At 37.3% G+C, this 26,634-nt stretch overlaps 1 protein-coding gene across 11 annotated transcripts in view; it reads left to right on the forward strand.

Annotated features, from left to right (window-relative positions):
* DLG2 (discs large MAGUK scaffold protein 2) overlaps window positions 1-26,634 on the forward strand; it is a 1,867,373-nt gene that overhangs the window by 1,288,186 nt on the left and 552,553 nt on the right. For all 11 annotated transcript variants that reach the window (XM_058545485.1, XM_058545490.1, XM_058545494.1 and 8 more), the window contains one exon: window positions 17,074-17,198. In XM_058545485.1, coding sequence (XP_058401468.1) covers window positions 17,074-17,198 — 125 coding nt within the window. The remainder of the gene's footprint in view (window positions 1-17,073; window positions 17,199-26,634) is intronic.

Genomic DNA, 26,634 nt, shown 5'->3' on the forward strand with positions numbered 1-26,634 from the left:
AATAGAAAGAAACAGATATTGAAATATATTATTTTAAGGAATAACTAAGATAAAGCCCATAAAGTGCTTAGCATAATGATGATCAATAAAAATAAAACTCTCATCCATTCACTCAACAAATACTTATTGCATATTTCCTAAGTGCCCATAAGTAAAATTAACATAGTTCCTTCTCTATGAATCCAATTTTTATAGAGTAATGTGATAACTGTGGCAGCAGGAGTAAGGTCAGTGTATTCTGGGAGCACAAAGAAAGCCTATCTAAACCTAACTGTGAGTCACATAAGCTTCACAGGACAGATGATGCATGAGCTGAGTTTAGATAAATGGGGGAGTAGGCAGGAGATGAAAACAGCATGATTGTGTTTGGGAGACCATAATTAGGGGTAGGGAGGAGGAATGGAGGGAGATGGGGTGAGAGGAAAGTAAGGGTAGATCATAAAGGGCCTTTGTGGGCTGAGCAAAGAAGGTTAAACATTATCCAACAGCAATGGAGAACCATTGTGTTCAGTACTTTTAAAGACAGTTAGGATCACAAAAGGAAAGTTAAAGATGGTCTTGATTCTCAAAAACCTCTAATAACAAAAATAAGATATTAAGAGTAAGAATTAGGAGATAAGCCGGCCAATGAAAGGTAATGTATGATTATGCCGTGCTAAATTGTGTGGTTCAGAAATTCCCACTCCAGCATGGCATCACCTTAGGATCCTTCTCAGCTCAATACTCCAGGAAGCCTTTAGAGTCTGTTGGAATTGGCACAAGATGTAAAAAACATTTTCCATCACCGATCGATAACACTGTAAAATAAAGTAGACATAATCTAATTGAAAGAGCCCAGTCTTAAGCTGAAAGACCCAGGTAGAGAACTGAGTCTCCCACTTGGTTCTTTTTTATTCATTTTAAATTCGTTTATTCATTCATCTCACTGTCTCTAACTATTCTGGGGACATCTGTGATGTGACAAGGCTTTGGGGATGATAAAGATGAACCGGAAACAATTGTTGACCTCATGTTCTTGAAGGTTAGGCTAAAAGAGAAAGGAAATACACATATACTCCAAACACAAAGTAGGAAGTGGAAAGTGCCTAAGAAGAGGTATAACCACCACGCTCCGGGACCTTAGAAGAGGGAGTGATTGCTTCCAATTGTGAGGATTGGGGTAGTGTGAGATCAAGTGAGACTTCTCAGAGCAAGTGACAATTACTTCAGGCCCTGGGCAGGTAGAATTCAAGTATAAAGAGAGGGAGAGTGTAGGAGCAAAGCTGCAAGGCATATCAGGCCCATATACATGAAAAGCGAAGTGAGTGGTGGAGTTAATTAGAGTGGTGCCTAGGTAGAAGACACCAGTGGGAAATGAGGGTTGAAAAGCAAGGTGGGGCCTGATCGTAAAGTGCCATAAATGCTATGCTAAATAAATTTGGACTTTATTCTCCAGTCAGTGAGGAGCCAATGAAAGTTTCTTTTCTCCCTCTGGCATTCATTTGTCACTTAACATATACTGACGTTTAACTGATTTTTTCTCTATATATCCTGCTTCCCTACAAGATGGTACATTCTGTGATGTCAGGGACTTAAGTGTTACTTCTCATGTACATAGCAAGTATTCATATTGGATAAAGGAGAGATATAATTTTTATTGAGTATGTTTTATGTGTCAAACAATAGTGGATGCTTTCACGTATGAAAACATCATTTTTCACAACAGTCTAACAATCACTGTTTTAAAACGAGGGAACTAAGACTCAAAGTTAAGGAACTATTGCAAGGTCACACACTTAATAGGTAAAATCAGGAATCAAACCTACGTCTGTCAGCTCCAAGACTTGTACTCTTTCACGGTATTACAGTGTCTCATTGATTGATTGAGTCACTCATTTAAACAGATGTTTCTTGAATGCTTATTTATGTGCCTGGTGCTGTTCTAGGAACTGAGAATACAGTGTCATGGTGAACACGACAGAAGAGTCCCTGCCTCCTGGAGCTTACACTCTAGTGAGAGAGTCAGACAATAAATAAATAAGGAAATAAACAAAGTAAGTTTAGATGGTGATAAATGATATGAATAAAATAACAAGGTGATAAGATGGAGAGTGATGTAGGGCGGTGGAAAGGAAAGGAGTCTGCTTGTGGTCAGGGCAGGCTCCTTGATGGTGGTAACACTTGAACTGAGAAAAGGATGTAAAAATCCTGGAGACAGATTTAAAAGCAAATATAAAGCCCCCAAGGCAGAAATGAACTCAAAGTGTTGGAGGAACATAAAGGGGGACGTGATGACTGGAGCCTAGTGAGGGAGAAGAAAAGTAATACAAGAGGAAGTCAAAAGAACACTTGTTTCCTAACAGGTGTTCATGACTTAAAATTCTTTTGCCCCGTACAAAAGCTATAGGATTTAGATATTAACCCAAATCTTCAGGGTTGCAAGGGAAACAAAAGCATTCCTAAGCAGAATGGAGTACACACAGCCTGACTTTCCCTGCCTCTACTTCCCCTCTCCCAAAATATACCTGAGAGGGAACATTGAGTCCATTTGCTCCCAGAAAATATTTCTAATTCCTAAGTCTAGGTTTTATGGGCAGTACTAGGAAGTTAAGATTGTTTGGATACCAATGAACACATTTTGAGACCAGTGACAATGTAGTCTGAGGGGAGTTAGTACTCCTCACTCAAATGGATGCTGATCTCAACATAGCTCTGAAATTTATATATCATGTCTTTTAGTAAAGGACACTGACTCTGCAAATAACATTGCCTAAAAAATAATGTAAAAGGGTTTTGGAATCTTTACCACTTCCAATGTTTCATGTATTTGTCAAACAGAATAAAAATGTTTGCTATAGACTTAGCATTACTCTAAGAAGCCTTTGACTAATGATTTGCTTGGAGTAAGAGTGTGAAGTCACACCAGGCATGGGGGAGTTTGTGCGCCAGGCTTCAAACAGGCAGCCTGTGCATGCATTTAAAATCTCAGTGCGGCTGAGATCACATTGAAAATTCTTTCACTTAAGGAGTTAGTCCTTTATACCGTGTCCTGCGGTGGTGAATAATATTAATTTGATAAGTATTAAATTGTGATGGACCTACCTCTTCCCTCCCCTCCTTAAACATTCTGCTGCCTCAGCTCCTTAGGTTCTCTTTCAAACTAAGAAAAATGGATGAGAACCGAGGTTGGTTCTAAGAAGTTATAATACTGTCTAACACTTATCGAGTACTTGGTAAATAGTTAGCTTATTACCAATTATTGAGCCCCAATAGTATACCATGTTAAGTGCTTTAGGAGAATTATCTCATAGACTGTTTACAACAGTAGTTCTTAAACATTTTGGTCTCAGGACCCCTTTTTACTCAAAATTAATGAAGACTCCTATATTGTTTACATGTATTTTGTCTATCAATATGTATCATATTAGAAATTAGGACTGAGAACTTAAAAATATTTATTAATTTATAAATAAAAATAATAATCTATTTACATGTTAACATAAGTGACTTTATTAGAAATAACTATATTTTTCAAAACAAAAAAAGATTAGCAAGAAGACTGCCATTGTTTTACATTTTTCAAAGCTCCTTTATGTCTGGCTTAGTATAATACATCTAGATTCTCTTATTTTCATTTATGCTTAATCTGTTGTGCATGTTGTTTTAGTGGAAGTAAATGAGGAAAATGTAGTTCTTTCATAGGTATATGAAAGGAGAAATGTGAAATGTTTTCAGGTAATTGTGGATATTATTCTTTAATACTACACCAAAACTTGACAAATCATAGTTTTATAAAGATTAGTTGCAATGAGGAACCTGAAACCATGTGAATGAACTTTTTGTACTATGTTACACTAAAATTCATTCACCTATCTTACACTTTAAATGGGCCATTTGCTCATGCATGGGTTTGTAATATCATGTATTGGTTAGTTGGAAAACATTGATTCACTGAATTATACACATCATCTAAATGTTGACATATTTCATTATACAATATCAAAAATTCCTATTGTCAATATTACCACCCATCTCATCAGAAAATTCTTTAAGTTTGGGGACGCTATCATGCTGATGGTGGTGGATGCAAGATTTCCAAATCCTAGTGTTTGCTTGAAAATTTAAATTTTACAGTTAACAAAAAACACCATCAGTTGTTTCGTGGAAAAAACAAGCTCACTTCATTAATTTTCAGGAAAGTTTTTGCCAAATACCCAAGACTGAATAATTATAGTTTGTATGTCAATTGTTCTTTCAAAAAAAAATACTAATCAATGAAAATATAGTTACTTTAGCTTGCATCTCAAATGATGCATAAGTATTTTTTCTTGAGAAAACCATATGCAGTATACAGAAGTGCTTTAAGCATACTTCTCATTTTATCACATAGAATATTAAAATGTTATGGACTCAAAGCTCAAGATTTTATAAAATTGTTAATTTTCACTGCTTCTTCAAAGATATTCTTAAGTAAAACTGACTTGTTTTTATTGTGAATGTATGTTTAGTGAAGAATTCACTGATTACTAGTACACTTCAGTGCCACTGCCTTGATTCACGCTAAGGCACCACAGTTTCACTCACCGTTGCTTTTACCATCAGCACGAAGGTAAACACAGTGAAAAAGACAAATAACATCTTATTATTATGAAAATGCTTTTGATCTTGAAGATAATTTGAGTACCGCTAGTTTATAACTAACCCAAAAGCTATTATTTCTCTTGTGTTCAGTTGAAGAAACTATACTTCAGAGAACTTAAAAGAATTGTTCAGGATCACAAGCCAAGAAGTGGTAGGGCTAGACCTAAACACAGCAGGAGTTATTCCAGAGCTTCCTGTCTTAATCCACTCCAAGAGAATGGCACCCAACGGGTGATTGCAAGTGCCCATTTCCATTCCTCTTGGCCTAGTCGGGGTTGGTAGAAGTAGGAGTATGGGTTGAATGTTTGTTAAGTCAGAGTCACAGTTAGTTATTCCCAAGTTGCCATTTCAAAGGAGAGTTATTTTTAAGGGCTATAAGTTTTGGGCTGTAGCAAGTGAGCACCTACATTACTGCCAGTAGAAAGAAAGAAAAAGTGCACACTGCCAGAAAAAAAACAAAAACTAAGAAGCAGCCTTTTTAACAAATTCTCATGGTTCAGTAAAGAGTGAAAAGAATAAGATTGTCTTGTTCAACAGTTGGTAATTTTCAAAGATTTGGAATATAAAAGAGAAGAAGAATTGTTGATTTGAGAGAAAATGGGAAAATTATACCTTTAAAACACAATGAATCAAAGAAAATGGTGTGTAAAGTGATCATTCTCAGACATTAGGATTTTGCAATATCCTGATCAATGGGAAATAAGGAAATTAGCTAGGACAGAGGCAGTGGGAATAGAAATAAGAGGATGAAAACAAGAGGTACTCAAGAGAGAGAATCAACGGAACTTGGCAAGTGATGGATGAGAAGGCCCAGGGAGAAGAAAAGCCAAAGATAAATTTGAACTATTGTACCACACCCATGCTGTTCACGTGTATACGGCACATCTCTCCAACTAGACTACTATAAGCTCCTTGAGAAGAAGGACCACGTCTTTTATTTTGTTTTATTCAAAGAATTTCACACAATGTTGAGCACATAGTAGATACTCAAATAAATAAATACAGAATTAATTACGTGATTCAACCATTAGCCCTCTTACATTAAAACCAAATAACTCCAATACTTACAACTCTTACAATAAAACCAAATGACCTTATAACCCCCCACCTGACCTTTCCTTGTTAGCTCATTCACACAAATGATTTCAAGTATTTTCTGTTTATTTTAACTCAGCAACCATTTACTGAGCATCTGCTGTCACCAGGAATTCGATTGAGAGCTAGAAATACAATTGCAAAAGTAGTGTGGCCCCTGCCTTCCAGATGCTAAGAATTTAGAAGGAGAGAGATACATATACATGTAACTTCATGGTCTTAGTCACAATATAAATGAAGTTGTGTGGAATCACAGAGGAAAGGGCAATCACATCTGCGTGAAGCAGTTGGAGAAAATATCACATACAGCATTTGAGATGAATTTTGATGTTTGAATAGGAATTCAACAAGAGAAGAAGCATTGCAGGCAGAGGAAGCAGTTCATCCCAGTTCATGCAAGAGTTTATTCAGTTCTTTTCATGTATAGGTACTACATGATTCTGGCATAGAAAATGAATCACTCAGTTTTAATGCTTTGGATTGATGCTCACAGTAAAATAGGGAAGATAAACATGTAAAGAAGTATAGTACAATGTGCTGTGTGCAATAATAAAATTGTGAACCAGACACAGAATAATATAGAGGAAGAAAATGAAGGGGAAAGTGAGGACCTACTCTGGGTCAGGCATTTTTCTTTACATGCTGCTGAGGGGTATATCCAGCTACAAGGAAGAAAGTACAAGTTCGTTGTATAGTGGGCAGTTTACAAAATGGTGATGCTTAGATCATATCTCTGGCTTGTAGACATATTTTCTTTAGTCCTCACAATGTTGACCTGTGTGGTAGCCATGGAATGTGCCTCACAAACTGGCAACTACAGGGAGCATAATTGACTAAGAACCCATATATACATTTCAATGTAATAATTTTCCAACATTTAAAAATTGACATTTCCCTTAAGAGAATTAGATTCCTGGCTTCCCTCGGGGTTCGGGGGGGGGGACAATATTCCAACCTTAGACCTTCTTCTAGAGTGCCCACTATCCCTAAGAGCTGAATAGTACCTCTTCCCTTTAGATGAGATGTATGCTCAATCCTCACTTCTCCCTATTTTATTCCCAATACGAAGACCAGTGGCTATTTAATACTCTGGCTCTGTTATGTTACCTCTCCTGTGCCCATTTCACCCTCCTCTATGTCTTGTCTTCCTTCAGAGGCATTTGAGTTTTAGATTAATTTTTTTGAGCACATTCCACCATTAGTAGGATAGTGTGAAGTGACTCAGGCCTGGAAGCCAGAAGAACAATGAGGAGAACTGATGAAGTTCTAAGCAGAGGCAGTGATAATAGAAGTAGAGAAGAGCTGGATAGATGTGAGGGATATTTCAGGAGTAGAATCAACAAGACATGATGTTTAATAAAATGTAGGGACTGATGGGCAGGCAGGAGTCAAGAATGACCATCAGATTCCTTGATGTGATAACTGAGTGATTCATGAGCTTCCCCACTTCTTTCTTATTTTCCATACACAAACTGTTCTAAACAGGTATCTACTTTAATCTTTCACATGCCAGGAAGTTTTCAGAAAACACAAGAAGAGATGTCATTGGAAATAGAAGGCTTGATGGAATTCAGGTGAGGGACTCCGTTGTGACCAACTTACATTGGAAAAATGATCAAGAATTTAAGAAACTATGTTGGGAGCTATTGAGAAGTATATATTATTAGCATATAGTGGCATTTCAGTTAAATACTATTGCAGAGCACAAGATAGATGTTATTTGGAAATTTTGTAGTTGGAGTGTCATTGACAACGTCCTAAATCAGATCTTAAGAATTCACAGTTCAAATATTACATTTGGTCCCAAATTACTCTCCTTGCTTTCTGATTTAATCTACTCAGCCCATTCTTAATTCAGCCTGCACATTGTCCTTGAATTAATCATGGTAAAACACCACATTTATCATGTCATTCTTTATTAAGAAAACCTAGTTTCTCAAGGAAAGCCCATACTTCTAGGTCTGGCATTCAGAAAACTTTCACATATACCCTCAAAGATTTGTTGTGGGGACCAAAGGAAATAATTGTGCCTGGCACTTATTCCTGATATTCCTACAGTTACCGTCCTTATTTTCTTGCCAGTATCTTGACCATCCTTAAGGAGGGAGTTGTAAGCTCTAGCACAGTGCCTGGCATGTGGAAAGCATTCAATGATCATGATTCTTTCTCAAGACTTCAGTATTTTTCTGCCACTCCATTGACACCAAGAGATCTCTCAAACTTAAAAGGATCCAAATGGAACTCTTGATTTCTTTCTCCAAAACTGGTTTTCTCACCCTCATTACAGTGTTCTCCATCTCATACATGGCATCCCTGTCAAGCTGTTCATCATCTTTGATTCTTCTCTTTCCCACACACATTCAAATCTTCAGTGAGTCCTGTCAATTCTACCTCTAAATCATGTCTCAAATCTTGTCATACCCACTGCTACCAGCCTAGTCCAGCCACCATCAATTTCTGACCTGGACTATTACAACTGGCCTTCCTGTTCCCCTCTTTGGCCCTTTCCACTAAGTTTTTAAACAGCAACCAGTGTAATGTTAAACTAAATCAGATCATGTCACTCCCCTGTTTTAAATCTTCGTGACCCAACAACCTTACATTGTCCTACTGGGCCCCCAAGGTCTGACCCCAGCTACCCTCTCTCACCTTATCTCTCTCTTCCTTTCCTTATCACTGTACAGCTATTCTGGACTCATTTTCATTCCTTAAACAAGTCAAGCACTTTCTTCTTTTTAGGGCTTGGCACATCTTGTTTCTCTTCTTGGGACTCTCTTCACCACTGCATTGCCTCACATCTTATCCTCTTCTCATCACTACCATAGGGCTTTTCTCACTTTCACTGAACATTTTTGGCCATTTTTTTCTTCTTCTCTATCTTTTTGTCTCTTTCCATCTTCCAAGGAAACTTCAATGTCAGCCACAAAGTACTCTGACTTAATCATCACTCTAGGACATTCACATGACTTGACTTTTACTACACTCCCATGACTATCAGTGAGTGCTTCTTAATCTCTGAAATCTTGAACCCTGAAATCCCATAGTGCCCACAGCCTGTTGCCTCCTCTTCCATACTCCGTTTCCCATAAACTTATACCTTGACCTTGTTATGGTCTCAGTCTTTTCAGCCTCTTCTATTCTTCCAGTCTACGAGCAGCCTCCTTCCTTCTCTTCCTTTCTTATACTTTCTGATTTATATTACTCATTCCTTTTTTTTTAATTTTATTTATTTATTTTTCCCCCAAAGCCCCAGTAGATAGTTTTATGTCATAGCTGCACATCCTTCTAGTTGCTGTATGTGGGACGCGGCCTCAGCATGGCCGGAGAAGCAGTGCGTCAGTGCGCGCCCAGGATCCGAACCCCGGCCGCCAGCAGCGGAGTGCGCGAACTTAACCGTTAATCCACCTGGCCGGCCCTACTCATTCCTTTGAGAGTCAACCACATTTGCTTTTCAGACCTCAGCCCTAAAGCAATCAAACTTACTCTTTTCACTCTTCAAAATTACTGAGGACTGTGGGAGAAAATCCCATAATCACACTGACATGTCCCACCTCAGTGCTGCTCAACAGACCCCTACTGATCCCAACGTGTCTCTCTTGCCTTGCAGCTGCAATTCCAAGCCTTTATTGCTCTACTTAAGTCTCCAAATTCATTCTTTATCTTTCCCTCTGATGTCCTGACATCTAAATGTATAGAGCAAAGACATGTCATCAGTCAAGAACTCCTTTAGCTTCCTTCTCCTCTACCTTAAAATGACCCTATGACTTCTTCTGCTTTAAAATAACAATATAACTTGATCTACAGGGTGAAACAAAATGGACCTGGTAAAGATAAAAAGGCTCCCTCTGCCTACCCAAGGCTAAGTTATGCTATGTCAAAGGCAAATTTCATTTGTTCTTTTGTTAGACAAGTTTTACATGTATAATATGTGTGTGTGTATTTATGGTAAGATATATTTATAAGGAAAAATTAAAGAGGGATTTGCTCAAAATGACAAAAGAAAAACGATTTATAATTCAGATAACCATGAGCAATATTAACATGTTGGAGAAGATACTTCCAAATTTTTTCTATGCATATATATTACAAAGTGAGATCAAAATTTAAATCCTATATTGCATTCTGTTTTCTTTACCTAAAGATGTACTGTAAAGATCTTTTCATCTCATAATACCATTGTATTCCTTGGCATGGCTATACCACATGTATTTAACCAATACCTGTTGTAGGACTCAAAGAATCTGGACTTGAGATCCTATTCTCACTTCTCCTTCTTCAGGATTTTATTTCCCGTGTGCTCTCTTTCTCTTCTGTAGCTTCAATCTCCCTTTCCAGGGACTTCTTCCCCTTAGCACACAGGCATGTTTGAGTCCCCTCCCTGCCATCCTCTAAAATCTACCACTGCTCTGCCTCCTTCTCATCAAGTACTACCACGTATCTCCCCTAAGAACAGAACTCTTTCACAAAAACAGTAATCTGCCTCCACTATATCACCCTTTTTCTTCTCATGAGTTCTTTGTTCTACTGTAGCCTGGCATCTCTTTCCACCTGTTTGCTGAAACTGCTTCCTCTTCACCATCCCCCATCCCCTTAAAACACTTTCCTCTAAACAGCTACCAATCCCCAAATGCAAATCTCCTGATGGCTCCTCTACTCAGCAGCTTCCAGAAAAATACAATTGAATAAAACAAACTATGGGACATCCTAAATGCAACTCCTAGAAGCTGTAATTAAGTAAAATTAGGCATCTGTTATTCCTGGGCTGAGAAGTTTATTCGAAGATACATGGATTGTTAGATCATATTTTTTAAAAAAAAGAAAAGAAATAAGGAAAATTTGAGGGGTAAATTTTTTTTTCGTTAATTGTAAGCAACAGTAGTTAGAAATGTCTGTATTACACTCATATCTTTATATCCTAGTAATAGGCCTGGGGCCATTTATCTTTTGATATTGCTGTATGTTATAGAAGGTGTGTGTGAGAAAGACTTTGAATGATATTCAACAGTTAATATCTATGGAAAATATAGTTTTTTATTCTCTGTGCCATTCTAGATTTACTGCCTAAAATGAAATTACTTTCAGGACAATTTAGAATATTGCTTGTAACTAATGGATTTTTCTATCAAGTGATACTTTTCTTCTGGCATATAGCCTACAAAGTTCTTTATTTGAATTTGCTATTATCTGTTTTAAATTTTTTTTTGTATCTATCTTCTTTCTACCTATCTATGTTGTTCACTATTCTATTATATTTGTTGATCAATGGTCAAGTTGTACACTAGTAGTTTTCAATCTAGGTGCATACCAGAAATTTAAAGATTAGAGGCTGAGGTATAATTATATATTTGAGAACAACATATATATTATTTTGTAGTACAAGTTATATAAAATAAAAATAAACAAATGTCTTTGCTGGAGCAGATATGTAGATGATAAGACTTGTGCATTGATGATTCTTAGCATGGAGTGAAAGAAACATAGATCCTCCTGGAATGAGGGGAGTGCAGGGGAATCTTGGGGTTGGTAAGAGAATATATAAAATTTCAATGTTTATCAAAACAAGACATGGATGTTGAACGGTCAAAAGACATTGTTTGAATCTAACTTTAGCTTTCATTGACTTAACAATGTTCAATACTGCCTACCTAACCATCCCTTCCCCCACATTCAGAATTTCTAGGTAAATTATCTTTACCAAGAGAAATACGTATAATAAAAATGTAGGTTAAAATTCATCAACAAATACTTGTTGGATAAATAAATAAAGGCATGAATGAAAGAATACATTGTCTGACTTCTTTTCACCCTGACTGTCCTCGTGCTTGTAAGGACCCTTTTAACAATGCTATGTGTCAAACCAAAGGAAATGGACTAACATTGATTGATCATCACTCATGTGCCAGGATCTGTGCTTGGCACTCTGCCTATGTATATATCATTTGCTTTGATCTTTCTAACAATTCTGTGAAGTAGGCATTATTATCTTCATTTTACAGATGAGGAAACTAGACTTAAGGTTAAGAAATTTGGGCAGTGTCAAACAGCTAGTGAGAGCAGAGCTGGTACTCAAACCTAGGTCTGACTGGCTCAAGTTCATGCTTTTCCATTAGAAATTTTTTGAGTATTTTAACGATACTGATAGGAGTGGTTTAGACCCTTTTCAAAAAAAAATGGTTCATTATTACTATCATTTTTATTATTTCCCTACAATCAAATTATTTTTTTAACTCAGAAGAGGTAATGTGATATAACGGAAAGAAAATGGTATTTGGAGCTTAAAAAATCTAGTTTGAATCTGAAATCCACTATTTACTTCCTTTCCGGCTATAAGTAAGTTGCTTCACTTTCTCAGCCTCAGAGTTTTTCATTTATTTTTTTTTGTTTGTTTTTTAATATGTGAACAGGGAAAAATACTATCCAGTAGATAAGATATTATAAGAATCCTAACTCACTGTTTAGCATAGAATAAATATGCAATAAATGTTAGTTCCCTTGAGGATATTTTTAGTATTTTACTAAGGATTTTATAATTAAAAAAGAAAGTCTCCCTCTTAAGTAGTTTGAATTATTACTTAAGCAATTTTACTATTACTAATTAGTAATTAATAATTATTTTGTTAAAAACAAGTCATTTTCTCTGAATAGTTTCAGTGGTGATCATATTGTAATTAAAATGTCATACTTTTTTCCTCTCACTTTTATATAATGAACATTTTCCAATTTCATTAAATGTCAGCACAGTTTTAGTGGTTCCAAAATATTCTCACATTCAGATAGATGTACCATAGTATTTTTAACCATTTCTCCAATTGTGAGTTGTTTTTTGTTTTTTTTTTAACATTAGAAACATAATACTGTGACGAAGCTTTGAACACAAATCTTTGCACACGTCTCTGATTGTATCTTTAACGTAAATTCCTAGAAATGAATTAACAGATCAAACAGTATTTTGAAGTAGGAACTTAATTACTAAAAGTCAAAGAAATTCTTTGTAGATAGAACATTCTATAAATGCATATGATTATAATATCACACTATTTTCCTCTTCTTTTTTGTAACCCCATTTTGGGAGTAATTTTCATTTGGAGAACAAATTTTTAATGAAAGAAGAGCTTTCCCGAGGATATTATATTTATATTTGCAACCACTAATTAAATAGTAAAGTGCCTTTCCTTTTTTGCTGATTCTTTTTCTGAGAGGAGATGGAGCGTAGTACTCAAAAGAGGAAGTGCCATTTGGCCAGGCAATGGGCTTGTGCTCCTGGGGATGAGTCAGCAAATTGAAGCACTGGGAACCAGGAGAAAAAATGGTCCCTTCCAGCCATTCATCCGTCATGGAATCTGCCCAACTACAAGGGAAGAGCAGCCCACCCAGAACTCTGTACTGGGGCTGCCCTCACCAGCATGGCACCTTGCAGTTTCCATTGACTGGGTCAAGTACCAACTCTTGGTTAATTAGTCACAATTTTCAGGATCTAAGGGTGTCAGCCAGAGGTCTCCTGTTCACAAGGAGAGATTGCTGCTCAGAGGAGAGAGGTTCTGGGGTCTGCCCCTGCAGCTGGCTGGCACTGGGATGATTGTCAGGGGACTAGAATGATTCAGCCATGGAGAACAGCAGGCAGTAATTTCACTGCTGCTTTTTATCTGTCCTGCTGCTGGCTGGTAGCAAAAGCCTGAAAGGGAAGGCTGGGAGAGAACAATGAAGGGAGATGAGAAAGCACTTTAAATAACTTCCTTAGCTGAATTCACATGAACCTCTTCTGAAGAACTATGGTGACTGTCCAGGCCTAGCTGGCAGACTGGTTTTAATTGAAACACAAAAGCTTTTGGGAGTCCTTGAGACCAGAAACACAGGTCTACTTGTACTCTGTCTCTACCTACCTCTTTTCATTGTGGATTCCCTGATCCATTCATTCTTTTCCTCAGAGTGGATTTGAGGATAGGGGAATCTATATTAGTAAATGCCAGAGCCACCATATTCTCCATATAGAGTCAATTCCAAAGACAGTGGTTAAATGTTGCTAGGTTGTCATCAAAGCTATTACTTCAAAGATCTATTGATTCATAGAATAAGTTTTAAAAATGCAACAGTGATCTACTTCCCCCTCTAAACGTTCCTAAAGCATTCGTTTTTCTCTGTTGGCAAGAGCAGTTTTCCTACCAATCTAGCCAGAGATCCAGAAGAATCCTTTAAAGTCATCCAATTTAACCTTTTAATGGATGCTTGGGCCTCTCATGTCTAGTGACTAGCTAGCTGGCCATTGAGTAAAGGGCCTTCCCTCCCTTCCAAAGCAGCCTATCCCCAGTTTGGACAGTTCTGTCTCATCATTCATCCTTCAGCTAAGCTACAATTTGAAAACCTGGGCTTTCCGTTTTTATTCTTATAGCCACACAGAAAAAATGGCTTCTACTGCTATATTACATTCCTTAACACGTTGTGAACTTTTATTGTGTCCTTTCTGAGTCTTCCCTTTAGAGCTTGAATTTTTCAGTATGTTTGTTTGTCTGTTCATTCATTCATCAAATATTTATTGAACAATTCTACATGCCAGACAAGGCACCAAGAAACAAAGATGAATACTGCATGGTTCCTGGCTTCTAGAAGCTCAGTCTGAAGGAAAGATAGACCCATAAATATATAACTTCAGAATAACACAGTGCTTGACATAGGTAGGCATGGAAATCTACAAAAACTCAAAAGAGGAGTCACTTTCCCAGAGCAGTGGAGTTGAAGTGATCATTTAATATTTCCTGGAGAAGACACCATCTGAGCCCCATCTTAGAAAACTGGAAGAATTGGACCAGTCAAAGGGGACATAGGAAGCTTCTGGTAGAGAAAACAGCATGAGTAAAGGCCAAAAGATGAGTTATAGTGCAGGAAAGGATTATATGTTGATATATATATAAAGAAAAGTTATAGTGCAGGATTGTGCAGGAAAGAAGCAGCAGTTCAGCTCAGTCTTCCTGGGTCTGAAAGTGTAAAACTAGAAATAAAAGAGATAAGGTTAAGAGCTAGATCATGAATATCTTTCTTACATGACAAAGTCTTGAGTGCCCTTTCTAAAAACATTGATACCCAGGAGAAAGCATTTAAGCATATCCCAGTTTCTGCTTGCCTCCTTCCCTACCTCCATTCACCAATAAATTATTATCCCTGAGGTGCCGACTCTAGTAAGACCAATATACTCCAGTTGATGTTCCTGGACCTAGAGCCAAATTACATTGAAGACACACATTTTCTCATCCTTTTCTTCCAAAACCCCTAGATCTTAGAGAAACTGCCTCATAAATCAACTAAATGCTGTCTTGGTGGCTATTGACATGACAATGTAGTTGAGATTATACAATGAAAATGTACTGATCACCAGACGCCAGACTATCACTGCCGTTTCTGCTCTGCCTTGAATTCCATGAAGGCAAAAATCATCTAGTCTTAATCCCTGTAGCCTTAGCTTTGAGAGTCACGTAGTAAATATTCATCCAATACTGGTATGGTCGTCTGGTGTTAATAGGTACTTAAAACTAAAAATGGATCCACTTACACTCTTCTCTCAAGAACCTCATAGTAAAGACTCATCTTGTTCAATTCTCCTTCTTGCTGTCTTCATTCCAGCCTTACTGTCTGTTTCTTGTACCTGGCATACCCTTTCTCACCTCAGGGATTTTACATATGTTTTTCCTTCTGCCTGGAACATTCTGTTCTCCTCCCCAACTCCCACCCTGACCTCCTTAAAAGTAATTAACTGCTATTTACCTTCAGGAAAATTCGCTATGTTTGGTTCTCCCTTCAGCCACTCCTGCACTCTGCACCACCCCTTCATATGCCTCATAAACTGACATCTTCACTACTGTAGCATCAGGACTTAGTCCAGTGCCAGGCACAGAGTTGGTGTTTAATAAATATTAAATAAATTCATGATTACATGCCTGCTCTTAAGTAATATCTCTGTCCAATGAACATTGGAATTTTTCAAAGAATAAACAGAGTTAGAGAAATGTCAGAAGTACAAAAACATGAGATTTCAGTTGCCATGGTTGAATTATTAATTTGAACCTTTCAACATAAATGTATAATTGTGAAAACAACCTTCTGGAATTCAGAGTTTTAATAGTTCAGTCAATACAAATTGCTAAACCTTACCTTGACATTTGCAGTGGTATAACTGTCAAATTACAACTGATCTTACCTTGACATTGAACTTTTCTGACTAATTGAGTGCCCTAATTAAGTTTTCTGGATTAACTACTAAATTCTTAGTCCTCGTCTCTTTTTACCCAAGAGCAGAATTTAATCAAGTGATCATAAATTTAGTAAGATATATTTGTTGTAAGAGTATATAGAGAAATTAAACAGCCAATGACAGGGGACTGGTTAAATAAATGATGGCACATGACCTTGATGAAATATTACTTAGTCATTTAAAGTGGATAATTATAAAGACTACCTAGCTGTATGGAAATGGCTTAAAATATAATGTGAATTGGAAAAAAAATCAGAACATAATATAGAAAAATAATGTAACCATGGAGATGGAGATAAAAGAGAATACGTAAATAAGAAATATGTTAAGTAAGATGGTTTGTGAATTTGGGGGAGACTTTTAATTATATCTTACATACAAATTTTAGAAGGTTATGTACACTGGATGTCAATTACTGTGTCTGCAGGAGTAAGTGTGAAAGCTTTATTAGAATATAAACTAGTCAAATTTACATGCTGCAGCAGTGATGCATTCCTTGTCTCTATCTACTGCAAATTAAAACCTGTTTATTAGTAAAAAGTATCTCATATTTATTATGACTCTAGAAGGGGCCCTGCCTGCTGAAGTAAAAATTCCTTATTACATAGGAACACATTTATTTGATGGTTAAACAATATTAGAACAATAATACTGGAAATAACAAAATTAAAACACCCAAATGTCACTACTCTACCAAATTAAATATTTTTCATGTAGCTTGTTTTCTTCCATTCTTTTTCATATGTATGTATAATTTTTACAGTTGACGTTAATGATTTCTTGCATTTTTTCGTATTATACAATGTGTAAGCTTTTATCTCCTACTTCACAATGATCATTTTAATTGCTGTATAAAGGAAGCGTTTCTTAAAAGCAAAAATATAAGGCCCTTTGAATAAGCAAAAATGTAAGGCCCCTTGAATTCTTGCAATGCAGGGACAAACTTGATTGTTTTTCCTGACCTTCCTTTGACTGCTGACAGTGCACTTTCTAGCTTTGCCTACAAGACTGTTATCACCTGATTTCCATTTGAGTAGTAAGATGATAACGCAGAGTGCAAGGGGAACTAGGTTTAGGTGACAGCCACCTCATTTAATGTCTACTTGCTGTTTCTACAGGGGAATTCTGGCCTGGGATTCAGTATTGCTGGAGGGACAGATAATCCCCACATCGGAGATGACCCTGGCATATTTATTACGAAGATTATACCGGGAGGTGCTGCAGCAGAGGATGGCAGACTCAGGTAAAGATCTGAAATGTTAGAATTATTTGCAAAGTAAATCTGCCACATCAATGAGACACATTTGTACCTTAGGAGAATAATAATTCTGCAAAAGTTTTGTACTTGAAAGAGAAGGCTGTCAAAGCAAGCTTTCTGTAATGACTTTCTGGATCCCTTATTACTTACTGAATTTTCATTTAATTTGTGTTTGTGGACGGCTACTGCATTCAACGTTGGACCAGGCGCTGTGAGGAGGGGATACAGATATATCTTTTGTTCCGTGGGGCCTTCAGTCTGACTGGAAAGAAGAATGCTATGAGCTGATGAGCAAATAATAAAATGTATAGAAAACAATATACTATAAGTAGTATTAGCGAATAATGCTCTGTTATAGACACTGTATATTCATGGATTCAGCAACAATTTATAAGGGATTTCTGTAGGAGTTTGGACAGAAAAAGTCTGAAAACCTATTTAATAAGAAGATTCCAGTCTGGGTATTAAAAAATAATTAAGATTTCACTAACCTCAGAAATCTGAATGAGAACACAGAGGGAGAAAGTGCAAGTTGTCCCAATGAAGACGGAAACCAGCTTGACTTGGCCGAAGAACACAAGGTGAGATTAAGTAGGTGTAATGGAACCAGACATTGCTCAGGATAAAGCAGTGGTCGCTTGAGCCAGGGCCACTCTCTTTAAAGAACTAAAGATTATTTGGAGAAATAAGAGTCATCCACATGGGGCACTTAGTAAACAATATAAAATTCTATCAGCTATCAAAACACTAGCTAAAAGGCATGGTGGATTAGAACAATTAGGAGAGATTTCCCTGGGGAGAAAAATGGGTCCTAATGTTATTTTAGCGCCTCTACTAGATTGTATATCCCCTCAAGACAAGCAGTTATATCTAGAAGTGGATCGATAAATTCTTGCTGAATGAATGAGTGAGTTTTTGAATGAATGAGTAAATAAAATGAGAAGAGAAAAGAGGGTAAATCAATGAGTAGAGGGAGGGAGGGTAACACAAGCAAAGTCCTGTAGGTAAGAATGACCTTAGCTTGCATGGAGCCACATTGAAGACTGTGATCTAAATGGCGGAAATCTAAGCTTCATAGCCCTTCCTCAGTCTACTTTTCATTAAGCATAAATAAACTAGTTTACTGTTTTTCTTATAAAGCAGCCAAGGACACTTCTGTTCCCCATCCAATTGTTCGGATGCAGTGATTACTTTTGACAGCTGCGTCTTTGCAGCTTGTGGAGGAGAATCACAATTTTTTATCAGGTACATCTACATCTCCTATCAACAAGAAAAGAGATGAGTGACACTCCCATAGGAAACACATGCTTTTTGGCAATAGATTTTCAGGCTGAATTGACTAAATTAATTTCTAAGAGAGGAAATATCCATGCTACAGAGTGAACAATCTGAAATAGATGCTGTGTAATTCTACAAGTCATGGTGGGGTCTGGGTTTGCTAATATTGGACCCTGGAGAAGCTCCATTTTAAGAGTTTAGAAAGAGTTGTTAGAAGATAATTCAGAAATTAGTGGGCCACACTCATCATTTCATACCACTCTTTACCTAGAAGTAGGGGGCCTTCCACCTCTTAGCCAAATTCTGGCTCTCAACTTGAAATAAAATAGACTTTTTGTTATGTGCTTACCCTACAATTAAGAATGAAAAGTGGCATCTCTGAGAGTGCCACCATCCTTTGCCCACAAGCATGAGTGGCAATCTCATGCCTATGGAGAAAAAAGGAAGTTCTGCTGTGCTGGAATCATCATGTCATTCAATAGTTGTAGAGAGAATAATTATAATGATAACTAACATTTTTTGAGCTTTTATCATGTGTCGGGCATATTGTGGTAAGATAGGTAGGTAGTTGACAGATAGATTAGATAGATAGATAGATAGATAGATAGATAGATAGATAGATAGATAGCTATAGAGATGTAAATAGAGATATAGATATACACAGACACACACACAGACACACAATCTTCTATATACTTAAACAACAGCCATATGAAGTAAGTACTGTTATTATGGCCATAATAATATGGACTCAGGAAATTAAAGCTTAAAGACTTTAAGAAGATCACCCAGCTAGCTTTGAATACACTCAGAAACTAGTCCTGAATGTTACTTGTGTACTCTCTAAACTCTCGTTTAATAGCAGAATCCCCTACATCATGTGGTCTCTGTCTAAAAACTCCCAAAGGTAGCTTTCACAATGTTAATGGGCAATGCTAAACATTACAAAGCTTGTTACTTTTATATTGAGCCACAATTTTCTCTATTTTGAATTCTACCCGTTGGTCTTTGTTGTAACTTCTTGGAGCCAGGGCCATGGCCTGCGACTGTTGCCTCCTAAGGTTGTGCAATAAACAGTCTGCATAGTGACACCTGAACAGTGGTCCTAACGGAGCAACCAAATATACCCACTCCCCAATTCACATTAAAGCCTTTTGCCTCTGTGAAGACCGCTGTTGGGCGGGGCTCCACTTCTTTTTGGTAGATCTTTGCTACTACTGCTGAGATAGTTTCCCACCTTACTCCTTCCTACCAGGAACTTAAATGGCTTGGGTACATCTAAGAGTTCAGAATAACACTCAGTCGAAAAACTGGCAATGTGACATTAGGGATAGATTTTCAGAATTTGGCAATTTATCTAGTACAAAGCCTACATTTTACAGATAGGGAAACTGAGGCTCAGAGAGTGACTTATCCTGAGGCATACATCATTTGGGGTTCTACTTTAACTAGAACCCAAATGTCTTGATTCAGGTAATTAATATTCTAAAGTAGTGTTAAGAGGCATACAAAAGCATCTAAGAAGCCTTTTCTTTGTGTGGCAGGAACACTGTTTCGGGCTGGACATACAAGCTATGAGGACTACTTTTTATCTCACTGTTAGACCTTATGGACAGGGGAGCAGCACATTACAATGAGTTCTGGAAAGATGTAGGTTCTAATGTTCATATACTAAACTTTTTTAGTTGCTATTTTCTCAGCTGTGGAATGATGACAATAATACTTACTTCACCGAGTTGTTCTGAGGAATCAGTGAGATAAACTAAGTCCCAGCTATGCCAAGCATATATATAGTAGGAGCTCAATAAATTTTAGAAACATTTCCCCGTTTTCCTTACCTGCTCTCTCTACTTCTCAGGGGTCTTTCCTCTGCTGTTGCCTCTGTTCCTTTTTCTCTTTCTCCTTGTTCTATTCCCTTTCCTCTCCCCATCCCTTCCACCTTTCCTTCAGTCTCCTTTCTTCCTCTACGTCCTTCCCTAAGCTTCCTGCTCCTATCTGTTCACATCCCTTTTTCTTTTGGTCGTACCATGGAATTAAAGCCCATTTATAAACAGGTATAGTACTAAAAAAGGTTCTATGTTTCTATTCTCAAGTCTCTAATACAGTCTACTGAATCTGCTATGTTTCCCTCACTTAAAAAATTAGCCCACAAACTAAACGTAGTTTTCTTTTACTTGACAAATTCTTTGGTCTTTCCTGTGAGTTAGAGACTCTTAATTTTTTTTTAAATGTATCCTTTACATTTTAAGTTATATTTTTGACAACTAAATAATACTAAAATCTACAGAGAAGCTGAGGCCCAGAAAAGTGAGGTGATGGGTCTGCTCCAAGGAGAGCAGTAATCTGGACTCTACATTAGTGGATATGTAATAATCAGATCAATAATAACAATAGCAAAGACCAACATAGTGCTTCAATGTGCCAAGTACTCTTCTGGCGCATTAACTCATCTAAAGTGTACAAGAACTCTGTGAGATCCACACTTTTATTACTCTCAGTTTTCAGATAAGAAAATTGAGAAACTGAGAGGTTAAGTAAGTTGCACAAGATTGTACTGATAGTAAATGCTAGAGCCATAATTTGAACCTAGGTGGTCTGGCTCCAATGTCTTTAGGTTCTAAGTTATACTGCAGAAAGAAAAATAAAGCAAACACACTTAAAAGGCATTCTGTAGTAAGCAGCATTCTAAAAATGCCACTCCGCAGGATTCCACACCCTCATCCATTGAACCTGTGACTATGATGAGATAGCAGTCCTGTGATTATGTTATGTTATATGGCATAGTTGACCTTAAGAGAGGGAGAGTACTCAGGTGAGTCTGATCTAATCACACAAGCCCTAAAAGTGGAGAGTTTTCTCTGGCTGGTGGAGGAAGAAATCAAAGAGATGCAAAATGTGTGAAGTACTTGACACTCTGTTGCTGGTTTGAAGATGGAAGAGGCCATGTAAGAAAGATTGAGGATGGCCTCTAGGAGCAGAGAGAGGCCTCCAGCTGGCAGGAGGAAGCGGGAACCTCCGTCCGACAACCACAAGGAGCTGAGTCTGACCACAACCACATGAGCTTGGAAGAAGACCCTGAGCCTCCAGATGAGAATGCAGCTTGGCCTACACCTGGATTTTAGCCTTATAAGAGCCTGAGCAGAGATTCCAGCCACGCTGTGCCAGACTTCTGACCTACACAATGAGCTAATAAATGGGTATTGCTTTAAGCTGTTAAATTTTTGGTAATTTCCTAAGGAGCAATAGAACACTAATATCTACGTCATTCTTGGAATTCTGAGTTCATTATGAAAAGCCTTTGTGAGTGTGCTCAATCGTACCAAATATAGAGTGAGTGTGCAGGCTTAAGACACAGATGAGGTGAGAGGTGACTTTCTCTCTAGTTAGATCAGACTCCAAACTGAGCTCAGGTCTCAGTGGTTGCCCCAGAAGAGAGATGTAGGAGAAAGAGCATACTCTTTGGAATCAGAGGACCTAGAGTTCAAGTTCTAGTTTCTAGTTCTGTGATCTTGGGCCTCTTTTTAAGCTCTCTGTGCTCCAGTTACCTCACTGATAAATTGAAGATAAAAGTGTATATCTCAGGAGCTGTGGTTAAATGAAATAGTGAGTGTAAAAGAACTGTGTGAAATTCAAGGTCCTCAACACAACTCAGTCTACAGAGCCAGGTAGTTAACAGAATGCTGAACTTGAGCTACAAGTCTGTGACAGCCAGGAAGGGACACTTATGGTAGACAGAATTCTAAAATGACCTCCAGTGACCCACATCCTTGTATAATCCCTTCCCCTTGAGTGTGGGAAGGACCTGTGAGTATGATGGGATATCACTCTCATGAAAATATTACTTAATATGGTAAAAGAGATTTCATAGATGTAATTAAGGTCCCTAATCAGTTGACTTTGAGTTTGTCAAAAGGGAGATTATCTTGTGTTGGCCTGACCTAATCTAGTGAGCCCTGTAAAAGCAGAGAGATTGTCCTGCTGGCCTGGATGAAGCAAACTTTCATGTTGTTTGTCAGAAGACCTATGGAGGGTGCCACTTGGCAAGTACCTGAGGGCAGCCACTAGGAGCTGAGACAGTCCCCAGCCTACAGCTAGCAAAATGGGAGATGTCAGTCATACAGCTGAATTCTACCAATAGCCACATGAGCTTGGAAGAGGACCCCAAGCTCCCACAAGGAATGCAGTCCAGATAACACCGTGATTGTAGCCTTGTGGGACCAAGAGTGGAGGGTTCCACTAAGCTGTGCCCAGATTCCCGATCCACTGAAACTCTGACATCATAAATATATGTTATTTTAAACTGCAAAATTTGTGGTAATTTGTCACACAACAATAAAAAACAAATATGGTCACTGTGGAATTCTGGACCCTAAAAAAAAAAGAAAGCAGTCCGAAAAAAGAGGTGGACCATGGTCAGAAATAGGGCATAAACCGGTCCCTCAAGAGGAGGGACAGCAGAGACATGGACTAGCTGAGATATGTTGTTACATCTGATGGCTGGAGATGTGAGTCTGAGCTGGAGTGAAGGAGAGAGCCAGAAGCTATAGGGATAACATGAGATGAGGGCTAAAAGTCAAGGCAAGAGAGTGTGTGGTAGTTTAGATGAATTTCTCTGGACAGTGATCTTTTTCCTGTGCAGGCTCTTTTTAAATATAACTCCTTGTATATGTGTGTTTATGGATATGATAATTGTCCTTTAGTGGAATATGTATAAAATGCAGAATAGTAGACAAAAACCAAACAAAACACAACACATTCAATTTTACACTAAATAGAGTCAATATCTATTAACATTTTTTGCACATTTATTTCTGGTATTTTTTTTTTGGCTACTTTTTTTAATGTAGTTTAGATTATGCTCTATATAATATTTAGCGTTTGTTTAATTTCACATAACCTTATGTCATAAACCTTTCCTTATATCATTAAAAAACCTGTACAGATATTTTAATTGCTGTTTAATACTATATTTACTATTTTCATTGTTAAGAGTTTAGGTTATTTTCAGTTTCTCAGCATTTTAAATAACTGGCAATCTTTTGGAAGACATTGTTGACACTGTTTCTTATAATTTCCTTATGGTATATTTCTAGTAGTAGAATTTCTAAACCAAAAAGTATAAACATTTTAAAGAATTTTGATACATACTGCTAAATTTCTTTCTAGAAAGATTATACCAAATTTTACTTCCACCAACAATGTTGGAGAGGGCCTATTTTATGGTATGTTGTCAGCGTTGCGTGTGCTGGCACATACATAATTTGGGGCTGTTTACCAAGGCAAACAATGGTAGATTTCTTTGCTTTGCATTTATTTGACTATCAGTAAGATTGAACTTTTAAAAAATGTTACTAGTCATTTGTATTTTTTCTTCTAGAAGTGGTCATTAAAATTTGATAGCATTACCTATCCTTAAAGTAAGGACATTTTAGAAAGAACATTAAGTTTTCTTACAGAGCAAAATAGATATATTGCCACACTTTGAAGAATGATTTTTATTTCCACTTTTGTATCTGAACCATAAAAATACCCTCTGTGTGGTTTCAAGTCCCTGGATTGCTTAGGACCAATATTGATCTGTCATCCTGGGAAGAGCTATCACATGACAGCCTTAGCTTGGCGATGCAGCAATGACATTTTACACAACAGTGCATTTATTAAACCCATCCACAGCACAAAAGCAGCATGTAGTAGCAGACAGAAAAGATGGCTGCTTGCCAATTTCTTGACAAGTGACACAATTTAATCTCTTAGCCCTCGGCACAATCATTTCTACTCTTAGAAGATGAAAAAGACAAGTTTTCTTTAAGTCCGTTGCTTCATTTGTTCCTTCCGTGTCGTTTACAGGTAAGATTGGCTTTGTCCTTATAAAAGCCAAGATAACATACATATTGATTTCACGCAAGAATAATGTTGATCATACTGAGTTTTGGATAGACTGACCAAAGTTGAGAGGTCAAGGACCAATGCTTCAAGAACAAAACTCCTGTGTATAAACTACAACATTGTCCTTTTGGCTGTCATTTGACAATTCACTCTTTTGCTCTTTCATTAACTTACATCCATTAACTCAGTAGTGATTTTAAAATACGAACATGAAGAGGAAGAGAGAGAAGAAGGGGAAGAAAATGGACAAAAGGAAAGAAAAGAAAGAAGAAAAAAGATTGGTGGTCATCAGAAGACATCATATAACTTTGAAATGGAGAAGACAAACCTAACCTTAAAATTTTTCTGTGCAAATGAAAAGCACTAAGCAGAGGAAAGGGAGCAACTTCCAAGCATCACAGTCTGAAACTTATGCCCAAGACCCACTTGGGTTCCAGACTGTTTAAGAAATAAAAGATTTCCAGTAAGTAAAACAGCATAAGAGATCGCTAAATTCTTAGAGTACCTCTCCACTTTAAACTTTCATAAGTTTGGATGATTGCAAATGAAAACTCCATGAGTAACCAAGTTCAACCTGTCAATTTCCACTGTAACCCAACTGGTTTTTGCACCAAATGACTATAATAATGCTAAATTTTCCATTCAAGTGTGGAGACTCTCAGTGTCTTCAAAGCCAAGTGAACTTTTCTTTCATTATTATTTTGAGTCTAAAGCTGTGCATAAGTCCAACTATTGCCCTGAACAAAATCTTCATGAGAAGGGAAACTTCATTACCCAGCACAGAGTACCCAGCACCCTCCTTAGAAAGAAGTATGGTTGGGATCTCAGTGGACTTATTCTTATGGATTATTTCCTTCCATCTCTGCCCACAAGAATGAAAATAAGTGAGAGGGAACAGCCCTCTGCCCTTTGATTTCCTCTGTCAATATTATCAGCCCTGAGTGTGTTGACAACCTGCTTAGACAAGAAAAAAAATCACTTAGCAAGTGATTCCATGGTGACTGGTAATAACAAGTTCTTAACAATTTAGAACTACACAGGAAAATTTCTAAACAGGAAGAATAATTTCAGCTATGCATCTGGTAGAACACCAGGCACCCACGTGCAGCCTTTCATAGCTGGAAAGACATCTCCAACGCTTTTCCTATTTTGGTCAACTGTTATGTAATCTAATCAGAAAAATCCCTCTATGGGTTAAATGAAATAACTTTATGGCAAACATGTTTTTTTTTCTTTAAAACAAATTGTGCCATGACTTCTGGATATCCACATGCAAGAGAATTAAGTTGGTCTCTACCTCATACAGTACACAAAAATTAACTCAATGTGGATCATAGACCTAAATGTAAGAGCTAAAACTATAAAACTCTTAGAAGAAAACATAGGAGTAAATCTTTGTGACCTTGGGTTAGGCAGTATTATTAATATGAGATCAAAAGCAACAAAAGAAAATTATAAATTGGATTCATCAAAATTAAAACCTTTTGTGCATCAAAGGACACCATTAAGAAAGTTAAAAAACAACTCACAGAATGGGAGAAAATATTTGCAATAATATGTCTGATAAGGGACTTGTGTCCAGAATATATAAAGAACTTTTACAACTCAACAGTAAAAAGACAAATAACCTAATTAAAAAATCAGCAAAGGACTTTGTATTAGTTTTCTGTTGCTGCTGAACACATTACCACAAACTTGGTGGCTGAAAATAATACAAATTTGTTACCTTATAGTTCTGGAAGTCAGAAATCTAAAATCAGACTCAAAAATATACTCAGGATCTTGACTATGCAGCTCCAGAGGATCTATGGGAGAATCCATTTCCTTGCCTTTTTCCATCTTCTTGAGGCCACCTGAATTTTTTGGCTCATCACCCTTTCCTCCATCTTCAAAGATCATCAGGCCAACTTTTGCTTCTGCCATCATATTGCTTCTCTTACTATAACTCTACTGCCTCCTTCTTATCAAGGACTCCTGTGATTACATTTGACTCGCCTAGATAATCCAGGATAATCTCCCTATCTCAAGATCCTTAACCACATCTGTAAAGTCTCTTTGGCCTATAACATAACATATTCACAGGTCAGAGATTAGGACTTGGACTTCTTCGGGGGGCCATTATTCAGTGTACCATAGATTTGAATAGATATTTGTTTAAAAAGGATATACAGATGGCCAATAAGCACATTAAAAGGTGTTCAACATTATTGTTCATTAGGGAACTGTAAATCAAAACTACAATGAGATACCACTGCAC

Source organism: Diceros bicornis, chromosome 7 (assembly GCF_020826845.1).
Source record: "Diceros bicornis minor isolate mBicDic1 chromosome 7, mDicBic1.mat.cur, whole genome shotgun sequence".
NCBI classification, from domain to species: domain Eukaryota; kingdom Metazoa; phylum Chordata; class Mammalia; order Perissodactyla; family Rhinocerotidae; genus Diceros; species Diceros bicornis.